Source organism: Leucoraja erinacea, chromosome 15, assembly GCF_028641065.1.
Source record: "Leucoraja erinacea ecotype New England chromosome 15, Leri_hhj_1, whole genome shotgun sequence".
Classification (NCBI taxonomy): domain Eukaryota; kingdom Metazoa; phylum Chordata; class Chondrichthyes; order Rajiformes; family Rajidae; genus Leucoraja; species Leucoraja erinaceus.
Window position 1 is genome coordinate 16,300,476 of NC_073391.1, and position 27,510 is coordinate 16,327,985.

Genomic DNA, 27,510 nt, shown 5'->3' on the forward strand with positions numbered 1-27,510 from the left:
TTTTAAACTGCCCCAGCTCATGCAGGCTTCCAGCAATTTGCTCTGCCCTAGTATATCCCAGCTGCTCCCGACCCTGGTACTCACAAGTGTCGGCTTGTGGGCTTGCTTCCTTGGGGCGCTGACCACTGAGTTCCTTAGTGTGTCCCCGGTCCGTGGCGTCTTTTGAGTGCTCTGAATGCACCCATTCATAGCGGGTTGATTGCAGCCCGCGCTCCTCAGCCGTAGTATATTGACACGGGCTGGTCTGCCGTTGCGGGAAAAAGTCGGGTTTCTCTAAGTGATGCGTCTTTCTGCGAACTTTCCCTCCCGTCTTGGCCATAGGTTTTGGTGTTGCCAGAACTGTTTCTGGCACAGCTGGTACTTCAGTCGGAATGTCCATACTCGGTGGCTGCTGTTCCTGCCGTTCACTGGTGTTTTCCACTCGTTTGTCTGGCAGCTTCTTTGCAAGCCGTTTTCTGGTAACTCTATCCATTTTCACCTGAAATGTAAAATGTAGAGACCTTACCTGCCTTTTGCTGGTCCTTTAGTACTCTCCCGTTGCAGGGGACGTCCTCCCCCTCCTGTTTGACTCGTAGAATGCGTGTAGCGATATGACACGCATGCGTGGAAGCGGGGTTCTTCACGAAGTCACTCACGTGACTCCGAAGTAAAATCAAGAATGCTTTCAAGGGTTCAATGGCTCTTTACTGTCACGTATACACTGCACAGTGAAATTCTTTCTGCATAGCTCACACTTGGACATATCGTCATATTTTGACGATGCTTAACAATGCTCATCTTTCTTCAGTAGCACCACAACGGGTTTGTAAATACACTAGCCAATAGATAATATAATAAGCAAACAAAAATAAAATAAAAGCTTCAATAAATTTAAAAAACTCAATATAGTGCAAAAAGAAAATAATGCCCAAAGTCCCTAGCGCATACAGGCAGTTCGTAGTTCAGGGTTTAGTTGGAGATTAGAGGGTTCAATAGCCTGATGGTTGTTGGAAAGCGGCTATTACTGAACCTGGATGTTACTTTTGGCTAAAGTGCAGAAACAATTGCCTCAGAATTCATCCCCTGGAGTGCTTGAGGAAGCAGCTGGGTGTTAACCATATAAATGTAGAAAATATATCCTCATCATGTTGTGCATTGTTTCTGATGCATTTTTATGGTGGCAGATATTGCAGTGTATGTGGGTTCTGTCTTGCCGGACCAGTGTGCCCGACTGTCCCAGGAGGCTGTGGAAAAGCTGGGCGGCAAAGCCTGCCTGAGCCGATGGAGCTACGGCAGGGGTGAGGTCACACGGCGATGGGGCGGCAGTGGTGGCGATGGGGCTGCGGTGGCAGTGCAGCCTCAGCGGTGGTGAAGCCTCGCGGCTACAGCGATGCCTCGCAGGTCGACCTGCGGTCGGAGGCCGATGAGGTCGTGAGGGAACCGCTGTGAGGGGGGGGTGGGGTGGGGGTTGGGGCAGATCAATGGAGATCCTGGTGTTGGGGGGACCACTGTGGGGGAGGGAGAACAAATGAGGAGCCGGCGTACTTTGGAACTTTGTCAGTGCCGTAGGTGGCCGCAATTTGCATACTTTGGGTATGCACTGTTCCTTGTCACATGTGAGAATAAAGAATTCCATTCTATTCCATTCTCGTCAGGGGGAGGTGGGAATTTTCAATGACATACTTTGCCTCCCTTTTACCTATTTTGGAACTTAAAGCTGATGCAAGGGTTTCTCAGACATTGAGAAACATAGAAACATAGAAACATAGAAATTAGGTGCAGGAGTAGGCCATTCGGCCCTTCAAGCCTGCACCGCCGTTCAATATGATCATGGCTGATCATCCAACTCAGTATCCCGTACCTGCCTTCTCTCCATACCCCCTGATCCCCTTAGCCACATCTAACTCCCTCTTAAATATAGCCAATGAACTGGCCTCAACTACCCTCTGTGGCAGAGAGTTCCAGAGATTCACCACTCTCTGTGTGAAAAAAAGTTCTTCTCATCTCATAGAAACATAGAAACATAGAAATTAGGTGCAGGAGTAGGCCATTCGGCCCTTCGAGCCTGCACCGCCATTCAATATGATCATGGCTGATCATCAAACTCAATATCCCGTACCTGCCTTCTCTCCATACCCCCTGATCCCCTTAGCCACATCTAACTCCCTCTTAAATATAGCCAATGAACTGGCCTCAACTACCCTCTGTGGCAGAGAGTTCCAGAGATTCACCACTCTCTGTGTGAAAAAAGTTCTTCTCATCTCATAGAAACATAGAAACATAGAAATTAGGTGCAGGAGTAGGCCATTCGGCCCTTCGAGCCTGCACCGCCATTCAATATGATCATGGCTGATCATCCAACTCAGTATCCCGTACCTGCCTTCTCTCTCCATACCCCCTGATCCCCTGAGCCACAAGGGCCACATCTAACTCCCTCTTAAATATAGCCAATGAACTGGCCTCAACTACCCTCTGTGGCAGAGAGTTCCAGAGACTCACCACTCTCTGTGTGAAAAAAGTTCTTCTCATCTCGGTTTTAAAGGATTTCCCCCTTATCCTTAAGCTGTGACCCCTTGTCCTGGACTTCCCCAACATCGGGAGCAATCTTCCTGCATCTAGCCTGTCCAACCCCTTAAGAATTTTGTAAGTTTCTATAAGATCCCCTCTCAATCTCCTAAATTCTAGAGAGTATAAACCAAGTCTATCCAGTCTTTCTTCGTAAGACAGTCCTGACATCCCAGGAATCAGTCTGGTGAATCGTCTCTGCACTCCCTCTATGGCAATAATGTCCTTCCTCAGATTTGGAGACCAAAACTGTACGCAATACTCCAGGTGTGGTCTCACCAAGACCCTGTACAACTGCAGTAGAACCTCCCTGCTCCTATACTCAAATCCTTTTGCAATGAAAGCTAACATACCATTCGCATGAAAGAAGCAGGAATTCCCGAATCACTTGTCCCAACATATCTATCTTAACAACGCGTCTTCAGCCCCTCTTGTCAAGTATCTGTAAATCTTTTGGGAAGCCTGAATCCTGTACCCCCACTGTGAACTCTCTTCCCCTCGCTTCCTCATTCCATCCTCTGTCCATTCTCACCAGAGTGTAGTCTATCTACCAAAGGTCATTCTGGGACTCTAGTTTGGTTCAGAATTCCATCTCGGCATCCTCAATGGCTTGGCAAAGGTCATAAATAGATTTCTTGTGTAACTTGGACTTACTTGATTTGAACGCTGCAGACTTGGACTTAATCTGAAACCTCACAGTTCATCAGTGGTTTCCAGTTGGGAAACATTCATCTTGCCTCTTTGGCACAAAGTCCTCTGCACATTTAACTGATGAAGTCTGTAACAGCAGTGGCAAGCTCACTACAGATGGCTGCAGAATCCTTAAATGTGGATCATCGGTTCAAAACGATCACAAAGAATCTCACCTGTTTCTTCAGACCAACACAGTACGACTTTCTGTACTGGATCCTTCCACTTCAGCTTCTGCTTGTAACCAGAGAATAGAAGCACAGGCAGGTGGTTGGGTTGGGTTTTCCAAAGTGCATTTGTGACATAGAGCAGTAGCTGTCTTTGATGGTTGTGTCGCAGTGTTCAAGGGTGTTTGGGCTTCTGATGAGACAGGATACGTGTGTTTGTGAGATTGGCCTGGTTGAAGGCTCTGGCTATTATGAACAAGGCCTTGGGGTACCTCGTTTGGAGACTATTGGCGGCAGTTTATGCAGGTGCGCGTTTACCATCAACGCGTTATAAATTCATGTCAGAATAGCCAAAGTGAGTTCCTTCGATAGCTAGTAGGGACGACACTTCACCCATCAGATATCCTAGGTCCATATATTGATAAACAGTGCACTTGAGTGTATTCCAACACGCGTGCGTTGAATGTTTCCATCAGCACAGCCGGCCTGCATAGTTGGCAAGCTGCTAATTCAATTATCTGGGTTGGATGCTGTATATGACCTGTTGACCACACCATAAAATCGATGGTGAGACTTCATTAGAGCAAGTGCAGCTTTTGCTGTGAACAGTTTGGCTCTGAGGTGCCCCATAAGCAGATCTCACAAAGTGCAATTCACTGCAGATTGGGAATCAATCAGTTAATAGTAAGATTAAATAAGAACTTACCAGTTTGAAGTTTGATCTGTATTTTATGAGGAGTTACGATGAGGAATTACGTGAAGAATCCGTCCAGCACGCATGCGCGACATACTTCAAAGCAGTGGTGTGGAATCACAGAAAGACACAATAATTGAAATAAATATAGTAAAGAAAAGGAGAACTTAGATACCAGTTGATCTCTATTATTGAGGGTGGGAGCGGAGGGCACGTAATTCCTCATCGTAACTCCTCATAAAATACAGATCAAACTTCAAACTGGTAAGTTCTCGTTTAATCTTACTATTTTACTTCGGAGTCATGTGAGTGACTACGTGAAGATTTTAAAGCTCTGTGATTTCAAACCGTGTAACAGTTCATACTTCACTCACTGCCGAAGTCGTTCGAGGGAGGAAGTATGTTATCGTAATCAACCATGAATCTGTTTGTAAAAACAATAATGGTGTTTATTAACAATAACAAAAAACAAATTGCTCCCCCGGGCTATATTATATATTTGCAGATTCTAATATTTTCTCTGCAAATGATGCAGGTTCTGCCAACGGCTTATTTAAAAAGTTTGAAACGTTCTTTCCCCAGACCACCCCGCTGTAACCAGGATGTGGTCTATTGGTACGTCCATTCTCTTAGCCGCAGACGTGGATGCTGCCCTGGTGGAGTGAGATTTATACATGTTAGTATTTATACCAGCGGCTTTCAGCACCTGCTTGAGCCATCTTGAAATGGTTTGGCTCGTCACCCGACCATAAGGTTTCTTGTGGCTGACCCATAAGGCTTTTTCACTTCCTCGATGGATTTTAGTTGTGTCTATAGTACAGTAGGTGGGTCATTGCACATAACTGTGGTTCTGGTGGGTAAGCCCGGAATTCCATGACTGGGTTTGGTGTTCCTGGCCTGCTCTGCTTGACCAGCCCCTGGATAGTAAATGAGACATGGTCTGGAGTTACGATTGTGTTGTCCAATCGTAATAGGTGAAGTGACTGGACTCTTTGTGCTGACACAAATGACATCAGCATGACCGTCTTCAGAGTTAATTGTTCCAGGGTAAGGGACCTAGCTGGTGACCATCCCCTGAGGTATGTCAGGACCACACTGACATCCCAGATTTGGGTATACCTAGGTCTGGGGGGATTGGAGTTAAATATCCCTCTCATGAGCTTGATCATCAGCGGGTGGGATCCCATGGCCTGTTGACCTGGTGCCTGAATTAAATAGGCAGACAGAGCACTTCTGGCTGTATTAATGGCACTGTAGCTGAGTCCTTCATTATGGTGAAGGCCTGCCAGGAACTCCAGTACATTGGTTACAGTTGTAGTTGAGTATGTGGTTCCTGTGTCTGAACAGTATTTTTCCCACTTCTTGATACTTGACAAGTATTGTTTCCTTGTGGATACGCGGTGGGATGCTGTCATGGTGTTGATGGTGTGTTCTGACAATCCCAGGCCCAGAAGAGGCCTTTTCAAAATCTGCAACCCAGGAGTTTAATAGTAAGATTAAACGAGTACTTACCAGTATGAAGTTTGATCTGTATTTTATGAGGAGTTACGGTGAGGTATTACGTGAAGATCCCAGCCCCAGTGCGCATGTGCGGCATACTTCGAAGCAGCGGTGTGAAATCACAGGATAGACACAATATTTGAAGTAAGATAGTAAAGATCATGAGACATCAGTTTATTAGTTTGATCTATATAATGAGGGTGGGAGCGGCGGGCACGTAATACCTCACCGTAACTCCTCATAAAATACAGATCAAACTTCATACTGGTAAGTACTCGTTTAATCTTACTATTTTACTTCGGAGTCACGTGAGTGATTCCGTGAAGACTTCAAAGGTCTGTGATTTCAAACCGTGTAACAGTTTTTATTTCACTCACTGCCGAAGTTTTTGAGGGAGGAAGTGTTATCGTAATCAACCAGTGGATCTGCTTTCACAAGAAACAGAAAGGTATTTGTTAACAATAACAACATAAAGAGCTCCCCTGAGCTTAAATTAATATTGCAGTTTGTAATATTCTTTCTGCAATTAAATCAGGTTTATCAACGGTTTATAATAAAAAATGTTCTGAACGTCGTTCCCTTGACCATTCTGTCGTATTGAGAATGTGGTCAACCGGGATGTCCATTCGTTCAGCCGCTGATACCAATGCTGCCCTAGTGGAATGGGATTAAATGTATTATTATCTATTCCGGCAGCTTTCAGTACCTGTTTGAGCCACCTTGGAGTGGTTTGGCTCGTACCACGTCTTGGGGTTTCTGTGGTTGACCCATAGGCTTTCCTCTCCCTCTTAGATTGTGGGTTGTGTCTATATATAGTAGTAGATGGGTCACCACACTCAACCTGGACTCTGGTGGGTAGGCCCGGAATCCCACCAGTGAATTGGGCGTTCCTGGTCCATATAGCCATATAACGATTACAGCACGGAAAACACAGGCGATCTCGACCCTACTAGTTCGTGCCGAACTCATAATCTCGCCTAGTCCCATATACCTGCGAGTTGGATTTTACCAGACCTAGAATATGAACGTGATGCGTCTGGGGTAATCTCCATGTTATCCAGTCTAGTTTTATGGAGTGACCGCACTCTGTGAGCGTGTACGAGAGCCATAAGCATGAGCGTTTTTAACATAGATTAAGCAAGCTGAGGGATCTGGCTGGTGCCATTCTCTGAGATATGTCAATATCACACCAATATCCCATACATGGGTATACCTGGGTTTTTGGGGCTTATTATTATAGTTGCCCTTCATAAGTTTACCTTCAGTGGATGGTATCCCATGCTCTGCTGTCATGCTGTTTTAGATAAGCAGATAAGGCCCTCCGTGCTGTATTTACGGCACTGTAACTCACCTTTTAGTCATGGTGTAGATGTTCCAGGAACTCCAATACGTCAGTGGTTGAATAGTTCGGTATGTTGTCCCTGCGTCGTGGCAGTATTTTACCCATGTTAGCTTTTAGTGACTGTTCGCAGGGATGCCGACATGGTGGTAATGGTTCCTTAGATAATCCCAGTCCCTGGTAAGGTCTATTCAAACCCTGCACCCAGGAGTTTGATGTTTCCCTGGCATGGGTGGCTTGTGCCTGATACTGGGTTGAGTCAGCAACCATGGTCCACTAGGGAAATACATAGGTGACTCGCCCACCGTGTCGTGATGAACTGGGAACCATGGCTGTGTAGGCCGGTCGGGCACGTTCAATATCTCGGAGACTCCCATCTGTATTGCGAAGTGCCCGTCTGATGAGGCAGAAGGGAGGAAGGCAAAGCAGAAATTCCCCCTTCCAGCGTGTAGGCATCTATCGCTGCTGCCTCTAATCTGGTTCCTAAGTCACATACATAGGTTACTGGTGATTCCGTCTTGTGCAACCAAATTGATATCTGGCTTTCAAACTGCTTAATACCTTTAGCAGATATTTTGGGTTTGACATCTATTCAATGTAATCATAAATTTTACCCCGTGACATGGTGTCTCCCACTGTGTTCTAGCTTCCTAGGACATAGGCAGCTGATAGTTAAAATGTCTTTTGACACACCATTGCCAGATTTGTTTGACCAATTTGTTGCACAACAATGATTATTATGCTCCCCATATGGTTGATATAAGCCACCACCATAGTATTATCAATCCGTAACCACATATGTACGTGCTGCATTTGAAATGCATATGCTTTTTAGCCCAATGGGCGATCACCAATCCCAAGTAGTTGATGCCCGGTATGTGTAGTAACGATGTTTGTGAATTGGTCCATCTGTTACCTGTGCTGGATATGGAGTTTAGTTGCTCCCCAGCCTAAAGTACTGGCATCGGTTTTTAATAACCAAGTTGGGATTGGTGATGATAATAGGGCTGAAAACTATGCCAAATATATGTCTAACCACCACCTTAATTGTGATATAGCTTCAATGGGTACATTCATGATTTGATTATAGTGACCCAAGTACCTTGGCAAAGTAACAGTCATATGGACGGAATTATTATTGAAGCCCAGATAATCCTTGGTAGTTAACGCTTCAATTCTGGTTTATCTGGGCGTGGGATAAACCTCAGAGCTTTAGGGAGCTGTTTCGTAGCTAGAACTGCTGCCACAGCTAATTCCTTTGTTTCCCCTAATATGAGGATATCATCCAATATATGCCATGATTATGCTTGTTTTCTTAATATTTTCATGGCCGTTTTTAATATTTATAATAGTTTAGGGCTGAGGTTAGTCCATAGGGAATGCTCTATGCTCCCATGGTTGCCCTAACCGGGATATCCATTATCCAGGTAAAATTGTTTAGGTATCTATAGTGATCCTAGTGTATGGGTATAAGATAGTTAGCATCTTCCATATCAATGCTCCCCATAGGTATCCTTGGGAGATCAGATGTCTGGCAGTGACAAAAACCCGTCTCCATCTTAAAGTGTATATACTCAACAGATTTATTTAGTGATATTAGATCAATGATGATGCTACATTCACCATCTTTTGTAGTTTTTGTGAATATATTCGATACAAATTCCAATGGTTCATGTTTACTCCCATGATCCGTTTAGTAATGAGCCTTTCTAGTTCAGCTTGACCTTCTCACTTCTCTTTTCTTAGAAGGAGAAAATGCCCTTTGGGCGCATTGCTGAACTGGCGGTAATATGCCCAATTTGAATTCGTTTTTATCCTCTAATACTGTTGAGTATATTTTAGTTATTTGTGACAGCATCCCATGCTTTATCAACAAGTGTATGCCCCCCCCCCCCCCCCCCGCAGTTAGTAGAACACCCTTATTTAGTGTAAACTGGGAGGAACCAGACTACCTACCTCCATGTTTATTGTTTTTTCATGAAGGCCTAGTTTGCTGGTATGCTGGTGCTGTCGGTGGGGCGGCGCATTTTCCCACGGCTCCGCTCTGGGCCCCGTCTAAAAAAGAACTTTGGGGGTAATGTGAAGCGGTCGCCAGGCTTTCACCAGTCCTTGTTTGATATTGCTGGTGGATGCCCAGGGGTGCTGCCAGCTGGGTGTTGGATGCGATGTCCTGCTCGTTCCATGGCCTGCCCTCATGCGGCGCACAGGTTTAGCTGCCTCTCTTCCCGCAGCAGCGGTTTGCATAGCCCCGTATATTTGGGGTTGCGGGCAGGTCTATATGCACCATTGTTCAGTCGAGTATCCCAAATTTGGGAACATCTTAGGCGTCAGCACCCTGGTAGTGCAACGGGATAGTCTCATCCTGGGAGAACCACCTTGGTGATCATGGCGTCTCGCCTGCCAGGTGAGTATGATCCGTGGAAAAAACGAGCAAAGGCGGTAACATCTTGACCCTTCTGTTAGGAGCTTCAGAATTCGCTGCTTGTCTGCGAGTCTGCTGACCCAGCTGCCTGCGGATTTCCTCTATAAAGGCCTGCTCCTGCAGGGCTTTGTTGGGAAGATGGTCGCGTGGAGGAGCCATGTAGTGGCCCACGACACCCAGTAGCTCTTCCTGATCCTGCTCCCCTGGCATACTGCTGTTCTCGTCCGCCTGCCCAGCGTTTAAGCCAGCCCAGCCCTGGCCTCCTTAGCTAGCCTCAAAAGAGGGAGCAAAAGGGTGTGCTATAAATTGGAGGAGGCATAGCTCAAACTCCGCTGTTGCATCAATCCCTCGTCAAGGGAGATGGCTAGTGCAATAGCACTGGGGTAGGAGTGTCAGCTCCCTTGGCATTCAGCCAGTGCCCCTTTTTTCCTGGAGGTTTTGAACTCCATGACCTCCTCTGGCTTGGGGAGACAGACATACTTATTTTTGCTGTCTCCAACCTGTTCCAGTTTTGGAGGAAGTTGGCTCCTGTAGAACCTGTTAAATTGGGAAGATTTTTGTCTTACCTGTATGTAGAGGCTGCCTGCCGTTTTTCAGGCGGCATTGTAGCGGTTCCCGGGCGGCGATTCTCCTTGTCAGGAGTCTGCAGGGCTGCCGGTCGGGTTTTTAAATTTCCCGCCGGTCCGCTGCTGTTCACCAAACAGCTGTTCAGTGGACCGGCATCAGCGCAGCTCCTTGCAGCGGTCCGCAGCGTTTGCGGTCCGGTTAGCGCCTTTCCCCCTCCACTGTCGGCTCCTTCGCTGGAGTCGAAACGGGGCCGCTGCCTCTCTACTTTGCTCCCCCTGGAGCAAAAACCACAAGGCCCAATTAAGGTAAGTACTTACCTCACGTTCCTTGGATGCGGGAGCTGCCGACTCCCGCTGGCCGCGTTCTGCACAGCTGTGCGATTATGCCGCACATGCGCACTGGGGCTGGGATCTTCACGGAATCACTCACGTGACTCCGAAGTAAAATTATATCGTGGCATGGGTGGCTTATGCCAGATACTGGGTGAGTTAGCAATTCTGGGCTACTGGGGAAAGTTATTGGGGTCTCGATGACCATGTCGAGGAGCACTGGGAACCATGGCTGTGTAGGCCAGTCGGGTACTATCAAAATACCTGAAGCAGAGTCCATTTTTATTTTGCGTAGTACCCGACTGATGAGGCAGAAGGGAGGAAATGCATAAAAGAAGAAATTTCCCCAGTCCAGTGCGAACGCATCTACCGCTGCTGCCTCAGGGTCTGGATCCCAAGCGACATACATTGGAACCTGGTGATTTAGTCTGGATGCAAATAGTTCGATATCTGGCATACCATATTGTTTGGTAATTTTAGCAAATACATTGGGATTTAACATCCATTCGGTGTTATCATTGAATTTGCGTGACCTGGTGTCTGCCACTATATTTAGCTTACCTGGTAGGTAAGTTGCTGATAGCCAAATATGTCTGTCGACGCACCATTGCCAGATTGTGTTGACCAATTTGTCACATGATATCAATTTTATGCCGCCCATATGGTTAATATAGGCCACCACCATGGTGTTGTCTATTTGTAACCGAACATGCAAGTGATGCATATTTGTTGAATATGCTTTTAATCCATAAAATGCACCCAACATTTCCAGATAATTCATGCCTAGTGTAAGTAGTAACAATGACTCTAGGTTAGTCCATCTGCCACCTGTGCTGGATATGGAATTAGTTGCTCCCCAGCCTTGAGCACTGGCATCTGTTTGAATAATTAACATAGGGTTAATGATGATGATAGGGCTGGAACTATGCCAAATGTTCTCTACCCACCACTGTAACACTGATATTGCTTCAGTGGGTAATTTCATGACCCGGTCAAAGTGACCTGCATGTCGTTTTAATGCCTGCACTTTCGCTCTTTGTAAGTTTTGATAGTGCAGAGGTCTAAATTGTGTAGCTGGGAATGCTGCTACCATCTTTCCAATTACTCTCGCCACTTGTCGAATGGTTGGTCGATCGTTGACCATTAAATTGTTACATGTTTGTGCCAATTCTGCTGCTTTGTTTTTTGGCAAAGTTACAGACATGTGGACTGAGTTAATTGTGAATCCCAGATAGTCCATGGTTGTGGATGGCATCAACTTAGATTTATCTGGATGTAAGACAAATCCCAAGGTTTCAAACAATTGTTTGGTAGCTGACACAGCTGATTTAGCCAATTCCATGGTTTTGCCTACTATTAAGATATCATCAAGATATGCCATGACAATATGTTTTTGTTTTCTTAATATTGCCAAGGCTGGTTTTAGTATCTTGGTGAATAATCTTGGGGCTGATGTTAACCCATTAGGCAATGCTTTAAACTGTCATTGTTGCCCCATCCAGGTAAATTTCAGGTATCTGCGATGATCCTTTTGAATGGGTACTGAATAGTCGATGCTTGCCATGAAGTATCCTTTGGAAATCAGTTGTTTGACAGTTACAAACGTTTCCATTTTGAGAATACTCGTGCCGTAGGTGGGTCGCCAGGAGGTCCTAGTGGGTTGCCATGAGGTTGAAGGTTCTTGTTGGTTCTCGTAGGTTGTAGCCGGTGCTGAGCGTGAATTTCATTGGCTCATTGGGGAAAACAACGTAAGCAGTAGTTTTCAGAACCAAAGATAACCGACCGGTAATGTTAATGTCCGCCGAGCTTCACCGTGTATCTCTGGCTTCTTAAAAGTTGTCTTCACTCCTTCCCCCCCCCTCCCCCCCCCCTCTACCTCCCCCCTCCCCCCCCCCCCCCTCTCCCCCCTCTTTTAAAGGACTTCCCGTACACTGTGCTTAGCCATCTAAATTACAGCGGCAACCTTCCTGTTCATCGCGGGGTGTGTCTGTATCACATTGGCTTTGCACCGTGCTAATTTCACTCAGACAGCGCTCCCCCCGCTTGCCCTGTCCCCCGCCTGCATAACGGGCTGGTGAAGGAAGCGATGTGTGTGTGTGTTCCACTCTGACATTCGCCGTTTCAGTTGCCAGTTTTTCAGGCGACTGCCGGCAACTTGACAGTCACCTGAAAAAACGATTAAGTGGGCCCATTACAGCACTTGCAGCGCCGGAGACCTGGGTTCAATCCCGACTACAGATGCTGCCTGTACGGAATTTGTATGTTCTCCCTGTGACCGCGTGGGTTTTCTCTAAGATCTTTTGTTTCCTCCCACACTCCAAAGACGTACAGGTATGTAGGTTAATTGGCTTGGTGTACGTGTAAATCGTCCCAAGTGTGTGTCGGATAGTGTTAATGCACAGGGATCGCTGGCCGGCGCGGACTCGGTGGGCCGAAGGGCCTGTTTCCACTCTGTATCTCTAAACTAAACTAAACTAACCATACTTAATGGCCAGAAGAGCCAGTTCATGTGCTGTGTTTGATGTTGCCATTAAAGGTTTGTGAAAATGTACTTAAGAGTTCTGCTCAGGATACAATGTGCAAGCGTATTTCCCATTCAGGAGTTTAACATTGTAAATACAGACTTCCTCTGTTAAACCCCTTTTTCACGGGGCGACTTGACGCAAGAGTTAACCAAAGTTGAACATCGTGGGAACCTCTTGCGATAACCGTACGGCATTCGTGGACCACCGTGGCGCTAATGGCAGGTACTCGTGTAACTTAGTGACTCGGGAGAAAATTCAAACAAGCTTGAATTTCTCCAAGAGTGACTTATACACTTGTGGTTGAATATTGCAACATTATATGCACGTAGTGGCCAGTGCGATATCCGTACTGGCTCTTGCGTGTACCGTGGGAACTCCTGCGAATGGTGAACCCGAAAGCTGGACAGAGGGGACAGAAGGTGAGTAAAAATTGTCTTCTGTGGGATTGAATTTAAAAAATAAAGATTTGCATCAGCATATGGACATCAACTTATTCATGAGTTATGTTAATGTGATTCAAGAAAATAACTATAATCTTTAAAAGGGACTTTACTGAAAGGTCCCGCATTTTTATGGTCCGTGAGAAATTTTTCACATGTACTTCTTTGAGAGATACAGCTCGGAGTCCTCGCCGACCAGCGATCGATGCCTTTCCGAAGCAGGGACCGGAACGCTACCTATCAATGTTCTCCAGAGATCCGTGTAAAGGAGTGAACTGCACATGCTGGTTTAAAGCGAAGACAGACAAAAAGCTGGAGTAACTCAGCGAGTCAAGCAGCATCTCTGAAGAAAAATAGGTGATGCTTCGGGACGAGACACATCTTCAGACACAATTCCGATTAGGATGTCTGAAGAAGGGTTCCGATTCGAATCGCCACCTATTCTTTTTCTCCAGAGATGCTGCCTGACACGCTGACTTACTCCAGCTTTTTATGTTTTTCTTCCCAGATCTGACTTACCTGCTGAGTTACACCAACATTTTGTGTCCGTGTTCACTATGAACATTGAATTATTTAATTTTAGATAATTTACACACACTCTCTCTCTCCCCCGCCCACCCCCTCCTGCCCCCTCCCCCCTCCCCCATGCAGTAACTGTCGGTTTAACCAGTCCAAGGTTTGCAACGATGGTTCCCTCTTGGGATCACACTATCCCTAGCCAACAATTGGCCTATCAGGGAACCAAATATAGACATAAAGTGCTGGAGTGACTCAGTGGGTCAGGCAGCATCTCTGGAGGAAAGGGTTAGGCGACATTTCGGGTCGGGACCCCTCTTCAAAATACCCTGCTGAGGTAATCTGTTGTTGGCCCTGATTTGTCCCGGTCTTTTCTTGCTTCCAGTTCCCCCCTACAATCATCCCGAAGAAGGGTCCCGACCAAAAATGGAATCTATTCCTTTTCTCCAGAGATGCTGCTTGGCCCGCTGAGTTACTCCAGCATTTTGTGTCTAACTTGCTGATTCAGACAGTTTTTGATTTACTCTGAAACACACGTTGGAAATTTAAACTTGGGCGCAACTAACATCGTCTTACTACCGTGGGAACTCTTTAACTCAGCGGGAAGGAAGCAGTTAATTGTTGCTCCCTTCAGTTTCCCAGGGGGTCGGGACGGGACTGGAGTTGGGAGGGAAAGGTGGAGGAGTCGAGGGAGAGGAGGGGGAGACAGATGAGGGTGTCTTCATTTACTGGCGGCTGGTGTCTGTCACTGAAACTGGCAGGTGAGATTTCACATCCACCTTGTGTGTGCCTCTCTCTCTCTCCCTCCCTCCCTCCCTCCCTCTCACACAGGCATGACTGGAGGGAACTCCGCAGGCCAGGCAGCATTTACGGAGGGAAATGGACAGGCGACCCATTCTTCAGGCTGCCTTATGTCTCTCTCCCCCCCCAACTCCCACCCACACACGCGAATGCTGGAGAAACTCAGCGGGTGCAGCAGCATCTATGGAACGAAGGAAATAGACAACGTTTCGGCCCCGCTGCACCCGCTGATTTTCTCCAGCATTCGTGTGTGTGGGTGGGAGTTGGGGGGAGGGGGGGGAGAGAGACATAAGGCAGCCTGAAGAATGGGTCGCCTGTCCATTTCCCTCCGTAGATGCTGCCTGGCCCGCGGAGTTCATCCATTCATGCCTGTGTGAGAGGGAGGGAGGGGAGAGAGAGAGAGAGAGAGAGAGAGAGGCACATACAAGGTGGATGTGAAACCTCACCTGCCTGTTTCAGTGACAGACACCCACCGCCACTAAATGAAGACACCCCCATCTGTCTCCCCCTCCGCTCCCTCGACTCCCCCACCTTTCCCTCCCAACTCCAGTCCCGTCCCAAGTTCGGTCTGTGAAACGCAACACGCCAGCCCCGACAACCAGCCCGGTGGTCAGTGCCTCTCTCTCTCTCCCTCCCTCCCTCCCTCTCACACAGGCTGAGAGACTCTGCCTCTGTGAGTGTACGTCTATTTCTCCCCCTCTCCTACACACAGTAAAGACCGAGTAACTGTGCTCACTCCATCTGTGTCTCCCACATACACAGTAAAACTCTGCTTTGTGTGTGTATATACCAATTCAACCACGGGAGGATATTTATAGTGTGTGAAAAAAAAAAGTGTCATCATTTGTGCCACGTGATGATTTAATTACACTTGACAGTTTACAATGTCATTCAAGATTTAACGGGAACGCTCGGGAGACGGACAAGTCACTCGCACAAATAACAGGAATGCCGAGTACCGTGGGAACTCTTTGTCTACCCCCCCGTTATATTGTGTGATATCATGCTAGACCACGACCACTTCACTCTGGATACATCTTGTGTCAAGTCGCCCCGTGAAAAAGGCCTATTAGGAATAAAGAGACAAGAGAGAAATACTTACAGTTAGGGAGCTGCTCAATAACTTCATCGGGTCAAACCCACATTACATAAGGGCTCGGCATTAAGCATGTTTGTCACTTACAATTATTTTCCATTCAGCTGTGTTAGAATGCTTGAATGAATTACCCATGAATGTAGCAGGATGAACTAGAAGGACAAAGCAATGCAGGACACTTGAGATTGAAATTGGATCGCTTTCTGAAAGAGTCATTGCAGACTTGACTAGTCTTCATCTATGATGTGGGGGTCTGAAGAAGGGTTTCCATCTGAAACATAACCCATTCCTTCTCTCCAGAGATGCTGCCTGTCCTGCTGAGTTACGCCAGCATTTTCATCTCCATCCATGATATTCTATTTAACAATCCTGTCATTTACTATTTATTCTATACAGTGGAAAATCTAACTCGTGATTCTTGGGGGTTGTTTGCAAGAATTGTAACACATTGTAAATCCATTCCAAGGATTTCACACCTTGTTTTGGAGAATGTGTGAAAGACAGTTAACACAGACGCCTCATTAGATAAGTGGAAATCTTGCATAGTTTGGATTCGTTTTAACTGAAAATATGCGTTTGATCCATGGGGTTTTAAGGACTTGGCCAACGTACAACTGGCTCCAGTGCCTTAACTGCAAACAAAAGGAAAATAAAATGGGAACTTCTATCAGTTTACTTTCTCAGAGTCTCTCATACAACACTTCCACTTTCTAAAACTCAGATTGAGCAAATAACATTGAATTTTAGGAAAACACAAACTGCTGGCGTAACGCAGCAGGCCAGGCAGCATCCGTGGAGGGAATGGACTGACGACGTTTTGGGTCAGGAGTCTGATGAAGGAACCCAATACGGAATGTTACCTGTCCATTTCTTCCATAGATGCTGCCTGATCCACGGTGTTACTCCAGCACTTTGTGCAATATTTCCAGCATCTGCACTTCTTTGTGTTCCCATTAAGCTTTGACTATCTATGTTGTTATAACGTAAGGGTCCAACATCAAATATCTGCTTTATTAATTTAATGGCATCAGCACCTCTCGGATTGAAGGTGCAGCTTGTCTGTTGGTACTGTAACAGGTTAGCCTACATACAATGTAAACATACAATTGCAGACAAAAATGGATGTTTCGTACGATACGATATGATAGAACTTTATTTATCCTAGGAGGGAAATGATCTGCCAACAGTCATAAAACACAAGATAAAATACAAAGCTGGATGGGGTTAACAGCACTGGGGAAGTAAAAAACATGACTCTCACAGAGCTTCCCGGCTTATCCAGGCGAGCATATCCAGGAAGCATTCATGCCTTCCCACCAACCCCCATATCTCTAATGGTGCATTGGACATCTCAGCCAAAGAGGATTGCAAGTGACTGGGAAGGTATCGTAACAAACTGATCACTGACCAGCAGCACAGACGACAGAGAGAATTATTCTCCATTGGCATTACTGCAATGCAAGAATGTTTCTATTGATCAGTGCAGTGTGGTTAAAGTATGCTCCTAACTCCCACCAATTTCTTCATTATCTTGCATGTGTTGAACTCTAGTAATCATAATCCTCCCTTGCCATTTTGTGTCCCTCTGCATCTTACAAATGCATTCACATCTCTTCCTTGCAGGCCAGTCTAGACAGGAGATAATGTCAGGAGAACAAGAGCATTAATTCAGGTCAAGAGTCAAGAGTCAAAAGTGTTTCATTGTCATATGTGCGGACAATGGAACAATTCAATTATTTCTTGCAGCAGCTTCACAGACTCATAAATACAACATAGTCAGGATCGAACCCGGGTCTCTGGTGCTGTAAGGCAACAACTCTACGGCTGCGCCACCGTGCCACCCCCAAAGAGCTCTGTGTATACTGCAGATGATTTGTTTGGCCAGGCTGATCTTAGAGATTCAGAATTCTGGTCCACTGAGATCTGCTCAGGCACCAGTGGTGTTCATTGCCTGACTTTACTGCAAGCTCAGACTTCCTTACTAGTATCTACCAGGATTTTAACCGGCCTAGAGAAAAACATGCAGAGGAGAGAAGTCTTTGTTTTATCAGTACATACCGATGCAAACCGATGGAGCAACAGGTTCATAATGCAACCAACTGGGGCACAGTGTCATATCAAATCAAAATGACATTGTCTTTGGCTCCAAAAGAGAAGCTTGTGCCTCAAGATGCCACTTCCCTGTCTAACTCTGCCTCACCACATGCATTAGTGGCACAGTCCCTTATTATCCTGGGCAGAAAGTCTCAGGCTTGCTCTAGCCACTCAGTCTTAGCTTCAGTAGAGGCGTTAGCTGTCTAGGGTTTCTGCCTGGCAGCCCAGTCTTGACCACATGGTAGTGCTGGTGGTCATGGCTTTGTCCCAGTGTCTCCGTTTTCCTCAACTCAACTAGCGGGGAGATGCCGCACTTTCTCTCTCGCTCTCTCTCTCTCTTTTCCTCCCTTCCTTCCTTCTCTTTCTCCATCTCTTCCTCCTTTTTTCTCTTTTTCTTACTCTTTCTCTTGTTCTCTTACCCTCTCCCTTCTCTCCTCCGGCCGGAGGGCCTGGCGTTTATAGGGAGTAGGCTACTTGTTGAAGTGCAGTTTTGCCACTTCCTGCTCCTGTCACATTGAGGGATGGGGTCCTGCTGTGAACCATTCACAAGCTGTAAAACCTCCCTCGCCATATTCTGTAGCTTGCACGCCTCTGTGTTGGCAGCTTTATTATCAAGTTTGACAGTCAAGAGTTTAATTGTCATACACACAGGGGACAAAAATCAACTTCTTACTTGTTGCAGCTTTGCTGGCAGATTAATGCAAAACACCCCAAATAAATATGCAATAAACAATAACACAATAAATTAGCAGTTATACTCGGTAATCAGACCATAATAGTGTAAACTGAAATGTGTAGTACAATGTAAACAAAGTCAGTAGTGGTTCCTTGCTGAGATATGTTGTAAGAGTTGTGCAGTGAGGTATAAGAGTCTGATATTAATGGGATGAAGTTTTTATTGAACCTGAGGTAACAGTCCCAAAGCTCCCCCATCATCTTTCTGATGGTAGAAGTGAAATGAGAGTGTGGCTAGGGTTATGTGTGTCTTTGATGATGTTAGCTGCTTTCTTGAAGCAGCACCTCCTGTAGATCCCTTCAGAAGGTGGGGAGGGGGGAGGTCAATACTCATGATACAGCGGGCAATGTCCACCATTCCTGCAGCCTCCTTCATGCTTGTGTGTTTAAGATATCAAACCAGTCTCTAAAGCAACGCATCAGTAGGCTCTCCATTAAACACCCATAGAAATGTGATAGAATGGTTGGCAACATACCATCTGCATTCAAACCTCTGAAGAAATAGAGGCATTTATGAGATGTATTTGTGATTGCATCAAACTTCAGCGACTGTTCTATCTCTGCTTGTACTGCAGGCAGCAAAGAGGCAGATTGAAACTGCAGCCAAAAGTCAGTACTCTAACGTCCACTTTGTGTGAAAGATTTTTTTTTAAGGCAGCCATAACATGACTCCAGAGAAATGTCAACCAGACAAAAATGGCTATCCAGAGACTTCTGTTGGTGTGGCTGGAGATTCTTATAAATAGCCCTGTTTCAACTTGCTGTTTACATTTTCGTGGGTAGACTTAAAAGGCAGTAGATGCAAATTAGAAACCAACCTGCATATGGAATTCTTCCTGGCCGAGATCCAGAACGGGCAAGTGAAATCCTGCTTGACCCACTTTACACAATGATTCAATGCAATGAAAATCGGCACTTCTATCATTTACAGGAAACTAGATACACATTTGAAGATGAGGAGATAAAAAGGAGATGGTGGAAAGTATTTCAAATTTCTAAAACAAAAAACAAGTGAAGACACGATGGACTGTTTGCCTCCTTGCGACTTGTTACAGTCCTCACATTTGAATAATGATTTTTTTTGGGGGGGATAATTTAAAGGAGGTGACAGCTATGATTGAACTGCACTCCAAAGATCAGAGAAATCATCAAGAAATGTTTTTTAAAAAATGCATTAAAAAAAAAAATAGCATGACCAATTCATGACTTTGGATAAAGCAAAATACACAAAAGGACAGGAGGTTTGGAGGGATATGGACCAAACGCGGACACGTGGGACCAGTGTAGCTGGGGCATGTTGGCCGGTGTGGGCAAGTTGGGCCGAAGGGCCTGTTTCCACATTGTATCACTATGACGCCATGACAATCATATTCATTACACTCCTACACAGTTTGCCATTTTTATGTGTCTCTGTGTTTGAAGGTCACAATTCCGCTGTGACTATCGAACAGACTGCACAGACACTGCTTAGTGAGTAGATTTATCTAATGTACCTTTCAGCAGAGATTGTCACTGTCAATATTGTGGGGTTAGCAAGAGAGGTGACAGCCTGGACTACATTAGAAATTCTCTGAATCTAGAGACATGAAATTCTCTGGCAAACGTAATGCGTTTCCAATTTGCATTGCTCTTGGAGACATCCATGGACATTGCCTTCACAGTCAAAAACGGTGAGCAATTTACTTTGCTGCAGCTGCAGCTGCAAAGTTTGACAAAGAGTAGCTCAGTTATTGCTGGTAAAAGGAAGTAGGTCCATAACTACAACAAATGCATTAGGTCTGAATTAGTTGAATTCAGAATTAGTTCTTGTGTACTGTCCCAGTGTAATCTACTATTCTTATATTCTTGTGTTTAAGCATGATTGTGCCTATGAATAGTAAGATTTATTTTTTAATTTCTGTATATCAAGAAAGAATTTCACTGTATGTGGGGTACATGTGACAATAAAGTAACATTGAAGCATTGATCAGGAAAGCTAATCTGCCAGTTCTTGACAGGGCTCAGTCTTGGCTGAGATACCTCCTTGGAGAATCAGCTCTTGGGTCCTTCCCTAGTATCTGTGACTCCATTGACGTCTGTGGGAAAAGTGAGGTGGCATCGGTTAATACTCTTTAATGTTGTTTCTTGCATAGGCAAATAACAAAGACAGAGCTTGTAACAGAACAGCTTTATTTTTGAAGGAAGTCGTTGTGAATCAGCAGCAGTGTCTGGTGTGTCAAATGTATCAAACGTCACAGCACATGATACACTGTTCTTAAGGGTCACTTATATACATGCATTTTTTACAGTAGAACCACAGATAAGAAAGCGCTAAAAGAAAATTATATTTAGTTCAAAGGTGAAATACTTTATTGTTGTAACTGTTTAAATTTAAATTTTCTGTTTATAAAATATTTTCATTGTTTATTTCTGCATAAAAATAGTTTACAAATGTTTCTGAATACCATGCATAGATACAGTATTTAAAATCTCTCGCAACTGTTTATAGCTTGCCGAGGTGGGTTGGGGGCTCCCTTGATTCAGGGGCATAGTTCCCTGCAGGTGATGCTGTTGCTCGTCATGTTGCTGGAGTCCAGGGTACTTTCGGAAAGGAAGAGAGCCAGAAATATCTCAATGATCGTGAGTGGTCTTTGAAGTGAATGGGGTGATTGGGATCATTAGCATCAGATGATTGGGACCATCATCTGGCCTGGACACTGAAAAGTGACTGAGATCCTAGTGCTGATCATACGCCCAGGGAGGCGAGCTAAGCACCATCACAAGTTGGTCTGCTGATCCAAATTTATTTATTAATGAAGTACAGCAGTTATCATAATTTAAATTTCTTACCCATCCAGTGGCACAGATAAACATAGCCTATAGTACCAATTTCAATAAGCGTTTCACCACTTTAACCATATAACCATATAACCATATAACAATTACAGCACGGAAACAGGCCATCTCGGCCCTACAAGTCCGTGCCGAACAACTTTTTTCCCCCTTAGTCCCACCTGCCTGCACTCATACCATAACCCTCCATTCCCTTCTCATCCATATGCCTATCCAATTTATTTTTAAATGATACCAATGAACCTGCCTCCACCACTTCCACTGGAAGCTCATTCCACACCACTACCACTCTCTGAGTAAAAAAGTTCCCCCTCATATTACCCCTAAACTTCTGTCCCTTAATTCTGAAGTCATGTCCTCTTGTTTGAATCTTCCCTATTCTCAAAGGGAAAAGCTTGTCCACTTTATTGAAAGTCATAGTGTGATACAGTGTGACAACAGGCCCTTCATCCCAACTTGCCCACACTGGCCAACATGTCCCAGCTACACTTGTCCTACCTGCCCGCGTTTGGTCCAAACCTGTCCTATGCCTTGGATAGGCACATGGACATGCAGGGTATGAAAGGATATGGAGTGTGTGCAAGCAGTCAAGAGATGGTCTTGGCATCATGTTGGCATGGACATTGTGTGCTAAAGGACCTGTTCCTGTACTATGTTCTGTGTTCTGTACCATCTTACATTCACCTCTTTCAGAGGGCTGGAGGTATTTGAGAATGGCTCACAGAAAATGGGTACATTTGGCCGGCTGTGATGTCAGCTGAAATCCTGAGTGGGGTTTATGGCAGGAGCGGGCAGCACTGAACAATTGGGAGTGGAAGGAGGTACGAATAGCTGATTTGTCATAAGGACCTTCCAACATCCTAAAAATGGGCTCTCAGTTTCAAAAGTAAGCACCTGAACAAACTGAAGCCTAGCACAGATTATGGTGAAAAACCAAAGTGCTGATATAATTCAGCAAGTCAGAAAGCATCTGTTGAGGGAATGGATAGACGATATTTCAGGTTGAGAGCCTTTGTTCAAGATTTCTGTGACTACAGTTTGTGGTTATTTGTTTTCAAGATTTGCAAAGCAGACCCAAAGAAAGCCTTGGACTTCTTGGAAGTTTCTATGTGGATTTCAATGCCCTTTAAGGAATACACCCCCAACACCTATTGAGAGCTAACCAATATGTGGGCTGGCATCTCTCTGTTTTGGAATTATGATGTACCTACCACATTCCATGTTACACCCTGCAAAGCAATGCAAATAGATCTAATCTTGCAACATGGTTTACACACTGAAGCACAAGTGACTCATACAATTTGATCTTCAACCATCGATTGTGATGTTGATAAGGATATAGATGCATGTTTGATAACAACATCCTGTAACAATTCTGCAGAAACCTGAATAAAATCTCTTCAACATTTTGTCAATGGTACGAGATGAATATAACCATCATGGAAACTGTAGACCATGATGAGCCTAACATCTGTGGCAGGTAATTTATTGGTGATGATTATTCTGAGGGATAGGATATATATGCATTTGGACAGACGGGGGCTGATTAAGGACAGTCAGCATGGTTTTATATGTGGGAGATAATGACTAAATCAATTTGATTGAGTTTTTTCAATTGGTAACTAACAACGTTGACAAAGGCAAAGCCACGGATGTTGTCTATATGGACTTCAGCAAGGCCTTTGATAAGATTCAGAATTGTAGGCTGCTCTGGAAGGTTAGATCGCATGGGATCCACGGAGAGCTAGCAAATTGGATATAGAATTGGCTTCAATTGGAGGAAGCAAAATATGGTGGATGAAAGGTCTTTGTCTGACTGGAGGCCTGTGATGATTGGTGTCAGGAATCAGTGCTGGGCCCATTGGTGTTTGTGCTTTATATCAACAACGTACAAGACATGATTAGTAAGTTTGCAGATTACACTGAAATGAAGATGGTTATCAAAAGTTACAGCAGGATCTTGGTCAGCTGGACAAGTGGGCTGAGGAATGGCTAATGGAGTTTAATGCAGATAAATGAACTGTTGCATTTTGGGAATTCAAACTAGGGAGGACCTTCACCATGAACAGTAGTGCCCCGGGGAGTGTTGTAGAGCAGAGGGATGTAGGAGTGCAGATACACTGTTCCCTGAAAGTGGGGGTCATAAGATGGTCCAAAAGTCATTTGGTACATTGGTCTTCATCAGTTAGGACAGGGGTATAGAAGTTGGGATGTAAGGTTACAGTTGTACTAGACATTGGTGAGACACACTTGGAGTACTGTGGTCAGTTTTGGTTATCCTGCATTAGGAAGGATGTCATTAGGTTTATCTACTTTGTTTGGATAGCACGTAGACAAAAGGTTTTCACTGTAAATGTGACAATATTAAACCAATACTGATATCCAATAGTTCTTGGTAACATAGCCAGGAGAATAATGAAATTCCCATAAAACTGCATCTCTCTGATTTCCTCAGCATCTTGAAAGTGTGGCATTCAGTGACACCTTAAAACATGACAGTTCAAATTGAAAAGAGAGAGATGATTGCTGACCATATCAGATTTAAAGAGGAGAACAGCCCTGATCTTGTTGGACTGAAAACGCACGTTTTAAATAAGTCACAATGAACTGGTAGATTGGACCGTGTTATGTGTGCGTATGCATGTGACCAGGCAAAGGAATGCAGTCTGATGGCTGGAGCATGGCAAATGTGATTGTGATGTTTGGCTGGGCAGAAGTCTTTACCTCAATTGTAGGGTGAATTTCTAAAAGTCATGCAGGAATTGCTGACAGAAAAATGGCAATAAAGAAATAATGACTTCTAATTATTGGCAGGACTTCACGACAGTTAGTTCCTTGGTTCCCCGCTTTATGCATTCCAAGGAATAAAAGGTTGAAAGGAATCAGTGGTGAAAGTATTCAATGCTGCATTGTGCAGTGTGTTGCTAACACTGCTGCTGTGCTGGAAACCTGGCGTGAATCCAGCAATGAACTGCCCTTACGCTTGGTGCGAGGAGCTGCCTGGCAGGACTGCTGTTGGGTGGGCCAGGCTAAGCAGTACAGCCACAGCGTTGAGATATCGGCTCCGGGCTACACCCTGGTGGCAGGGTCAGTGTGGGCTATTGCTGGGGTCCAGCAGCAGCAGCAGCAGCAGCATCTGGTCCACATGTTGACAGAACAGCTGGATCCCACAGCCACCAGCACCTGCTGGGTGTCAAGAGTCAATGGTATTTTATAGATGTATGTCCCGAAACGGAAACAGTTACATTCTTACATGTATATGTAAGGCAGTAGAGTTGCTGCCTTACAGTGGCAGAGACACGGGTCCCGGGTTCGATCCTGACTACGGGTGCTGTCTGTATGGAGTTTGTACGTTCTCCCTGTGACCTGTGTAAGCTTTCTCCGAGATCTTCGGTTTCCTCCGACACTCCAAAGACATAGAAACATAGAAACATAGGAATTAGGTGCAGGAGTAGGCCATTCGGCCCTTCGAGCCTGCACTGCCATTCAATATGATCATGGCTGATCATCCAACTCAGTATCCCGTACCTGCCTTCTCTCCATACCCTCTGATCCCCTTAGCCACAAGGGCCACATCTAACTCCTTCTTAAATATAGCCAATGAACTGGCCTCGACTACCCTCCGTGGCAGAGAGTTCCAGAGATTGACCACTCTCTGGTTGAAAAAAAGTTCTTCTCATCTCGGTTTTAAAGGATTTCCCCCTTATCCTTAAGCTGTGACCCCTTGTCCTGGACTTCCCCAACATTGGGAACAATCTTCCTGCATCTAGCCTGTCCAACCCCTTAAGAATTTTGTAAGTTTCTATAAGATCCCCTCTCAATCTCCTAAATTCTAGAGAGTATAAACCAAGTCTATCCAGTCTTTCTTTATAAGACAGTCCTGACATCCCAGGAATCAGTCTGGTGAACCGTCTCTGCACTCCCTCTATGGCAATAATGTCCCTCCTCAAATTTGGAGACCAAAACTGTACGCAATACTCCAGGTGTGGTCTCACCAAGACCCTGTACAACTGCAGCAGAAGTACAGGTTTGTAGGCTAATTGGCTTGGTGTAAATGTAAATTGTACTTAGTGTGTGTAGTTACTGTTAACGTGTGGGGATCGTTGGTCGGTGAGGACTCAGTGAGCTGAAGGGCCTTTTCCTGCGCTGTATCTCTAAACTAAACTCAACTATGTGTCTGTGTGTCTATATATATGTAGTCTGAAGCTTATTCGGAGGTTGTAGTGTTTAATAGCCTGATGGCTGTAGGGAAGAAGCTGCTCCTGAAACTGGACATTACAGTTTTCAGGCCCCCATACTTTCTTCTCGATGGCAGGAGTGAAATGAGAGTGTGGCCACTGTGGTGTGGGTCTCTGATAATGCTGGCTACCATTTTGAGGCAGCGACTCCAGTAGATCCCTGCAATGGTGGGGAGGTCAGTATCCATGATGGACTGGGCAGTGTTCATCACATTTTGCAATCTTCTTTGTTTGGGGGTGCTCGAGTGGAAAACTGTCCTATCCCTCACTTTCTTTGATGGCTTCACAACTCTCCCAGCCCACAGATTTTTGTGCCTTGACAGAGATGCCTGCTCGTTTCGTGTTGGAATAAAGGGGGTAGTTATTTAGCCGCCGAAGCCGTAGAGAGTGCGGCCCTGTCGTTTCAAAGCGTACACCACATCCATGGCAGTGACCGTCTTGCGCTTGGCGTGCTCGGTGTAGGTGACCACGTCCCTGATCACATTCTCCAGGAAAACCTTCAACACCCCGCGGGTCTCCTCGTAGATCAAACCCGAGATCCGCTTAACCCCACCACGCCGGGCCAGGCGGCGGATAGCTGGCTTGGTGATGCCCTGGATGTTATCGCGAAGCACTTTGCGGTGCCGCTTTGCTCCGCCTTTTCCTAATCCTTTGCCTCCTTTCCCTCGACCAGACATGATGCTGTTTCACTCGAGTTGCTGCTCATCGGGAGCTGCGGACTCCGGCTGCGGGAGGCGGCTGATCTGGAGGTCCGGGCCGCTGAGGAGGAGGCACGGACAATGCTGAGGGGGAGGATGTTCACCGTCGGGGATCGGCGTCGGCGTTCCACTAGCCCGGCGTGAGGGCCTGAACATCGGGCCATCCGGGGCGGCGACTGCGGGTGCTCGGAAGGCCCCGACCACGGATGAACATCTGGGAAGATCGGAGGGGAGGCTGGCTGGACAATGGTGCCTTCCTCACCTTGGTGCCACTGTGTTGTGTTGTGTCGTGGACTTTCTGTGTTTGTGCTTTTTTTTAAATTCTATTTTTTTTTTTTAATATGTTTTAATATTTATTATTTATTTCATTTTTATGATACTGACTGTAAAGGGAAATTCATTTCGTTGTCTCTAATTGAGACAATGACAATAAATTTGAATACAATACAATACAATACAATACATCAGATAGTTTAGTATATTTTTTACTTTAGAAATATAGCGCGGAAACAGGCCCATCGACCCACCGAGTCCGCACCGACCTGTGATCCCCGCATATTAACACTGACCTAGGTACAATTTACGTTTAAACCAAGCCAATTAACCTACAAACCCGTACGTCATTGGAGTGTGGGAGGAAACCGAAGATCTCGGAGAAAGCACATGCAGTCAGGGAGAGAATATACAAACAATGCAGACAGCACCTGTAGTCGGGATCCAACCCGGGTCTCTGGCGTTGTAAGCACTGTCAGGCAATGAATTCCACAAATCCACCACTGTGGAAAGTCTCTCTCCTCGTGGAGACTGCCAATAACTCTACCGCTGCGCCACCGTGCCGCCCTAAATGAATAAAATAAATAAATATAAACATCTCTTAGCTCAGCGCAGTTCATAAGTATAATTTACTCAGGCTGTAAGGGACTCCATGATGATTCATGCTTCTCTCAAGAAGACTACAAAATCATTGTTGACAATAAAGCCAAGTTATCCTCTCCACTCAGCAATCATAACCAGGAATATAGCATATCTATATCCATCTGAGTGAGCCCAGATGACACATTACGATCTCTCACATCCTGCTTTGCACCTGCTCTGATAATACATGGATAACACATGGAGAAATGACTTCATCAGTTACCGAATCAACTTGCAGGTGAGTGGCATCTTGTTTACACATTCTGACTGCTGCATAAAATCCGTTTTTGTAAAAAATCCCCCCGATGACACATTTTGTGATGACATGATATTTCTTTCTGCTTTTTTTGCATTGTTCATAAGTTCAT

At 45.4% G+C, this 27,510-nt stretch overlaps 1 protein-coding gene across 1 annotated transcript; it reads right to left on the bottom strand.

Moving 5' to 3' along the window:
* Positions 1–24,919: 24,919 nt before the first annotated feature.
* On the bottom strand, positions 24,920–26,977 carry LOC129704386 (histone H4-like). The gene has a single exon (XM_055647470.1). It carries the CDS (start codon positions 26,204–26,206, stop codon positions 25,895–25,897), a length of 312 nt encoding a protein of 103 aa, XP_055503445.1. The 5' UTR covers positions 26,207–26,977; the 3' UTR covers positions 24,920–25,894.
* Positions 26,978–27,510: the final 533 nt, after the last annotated feature.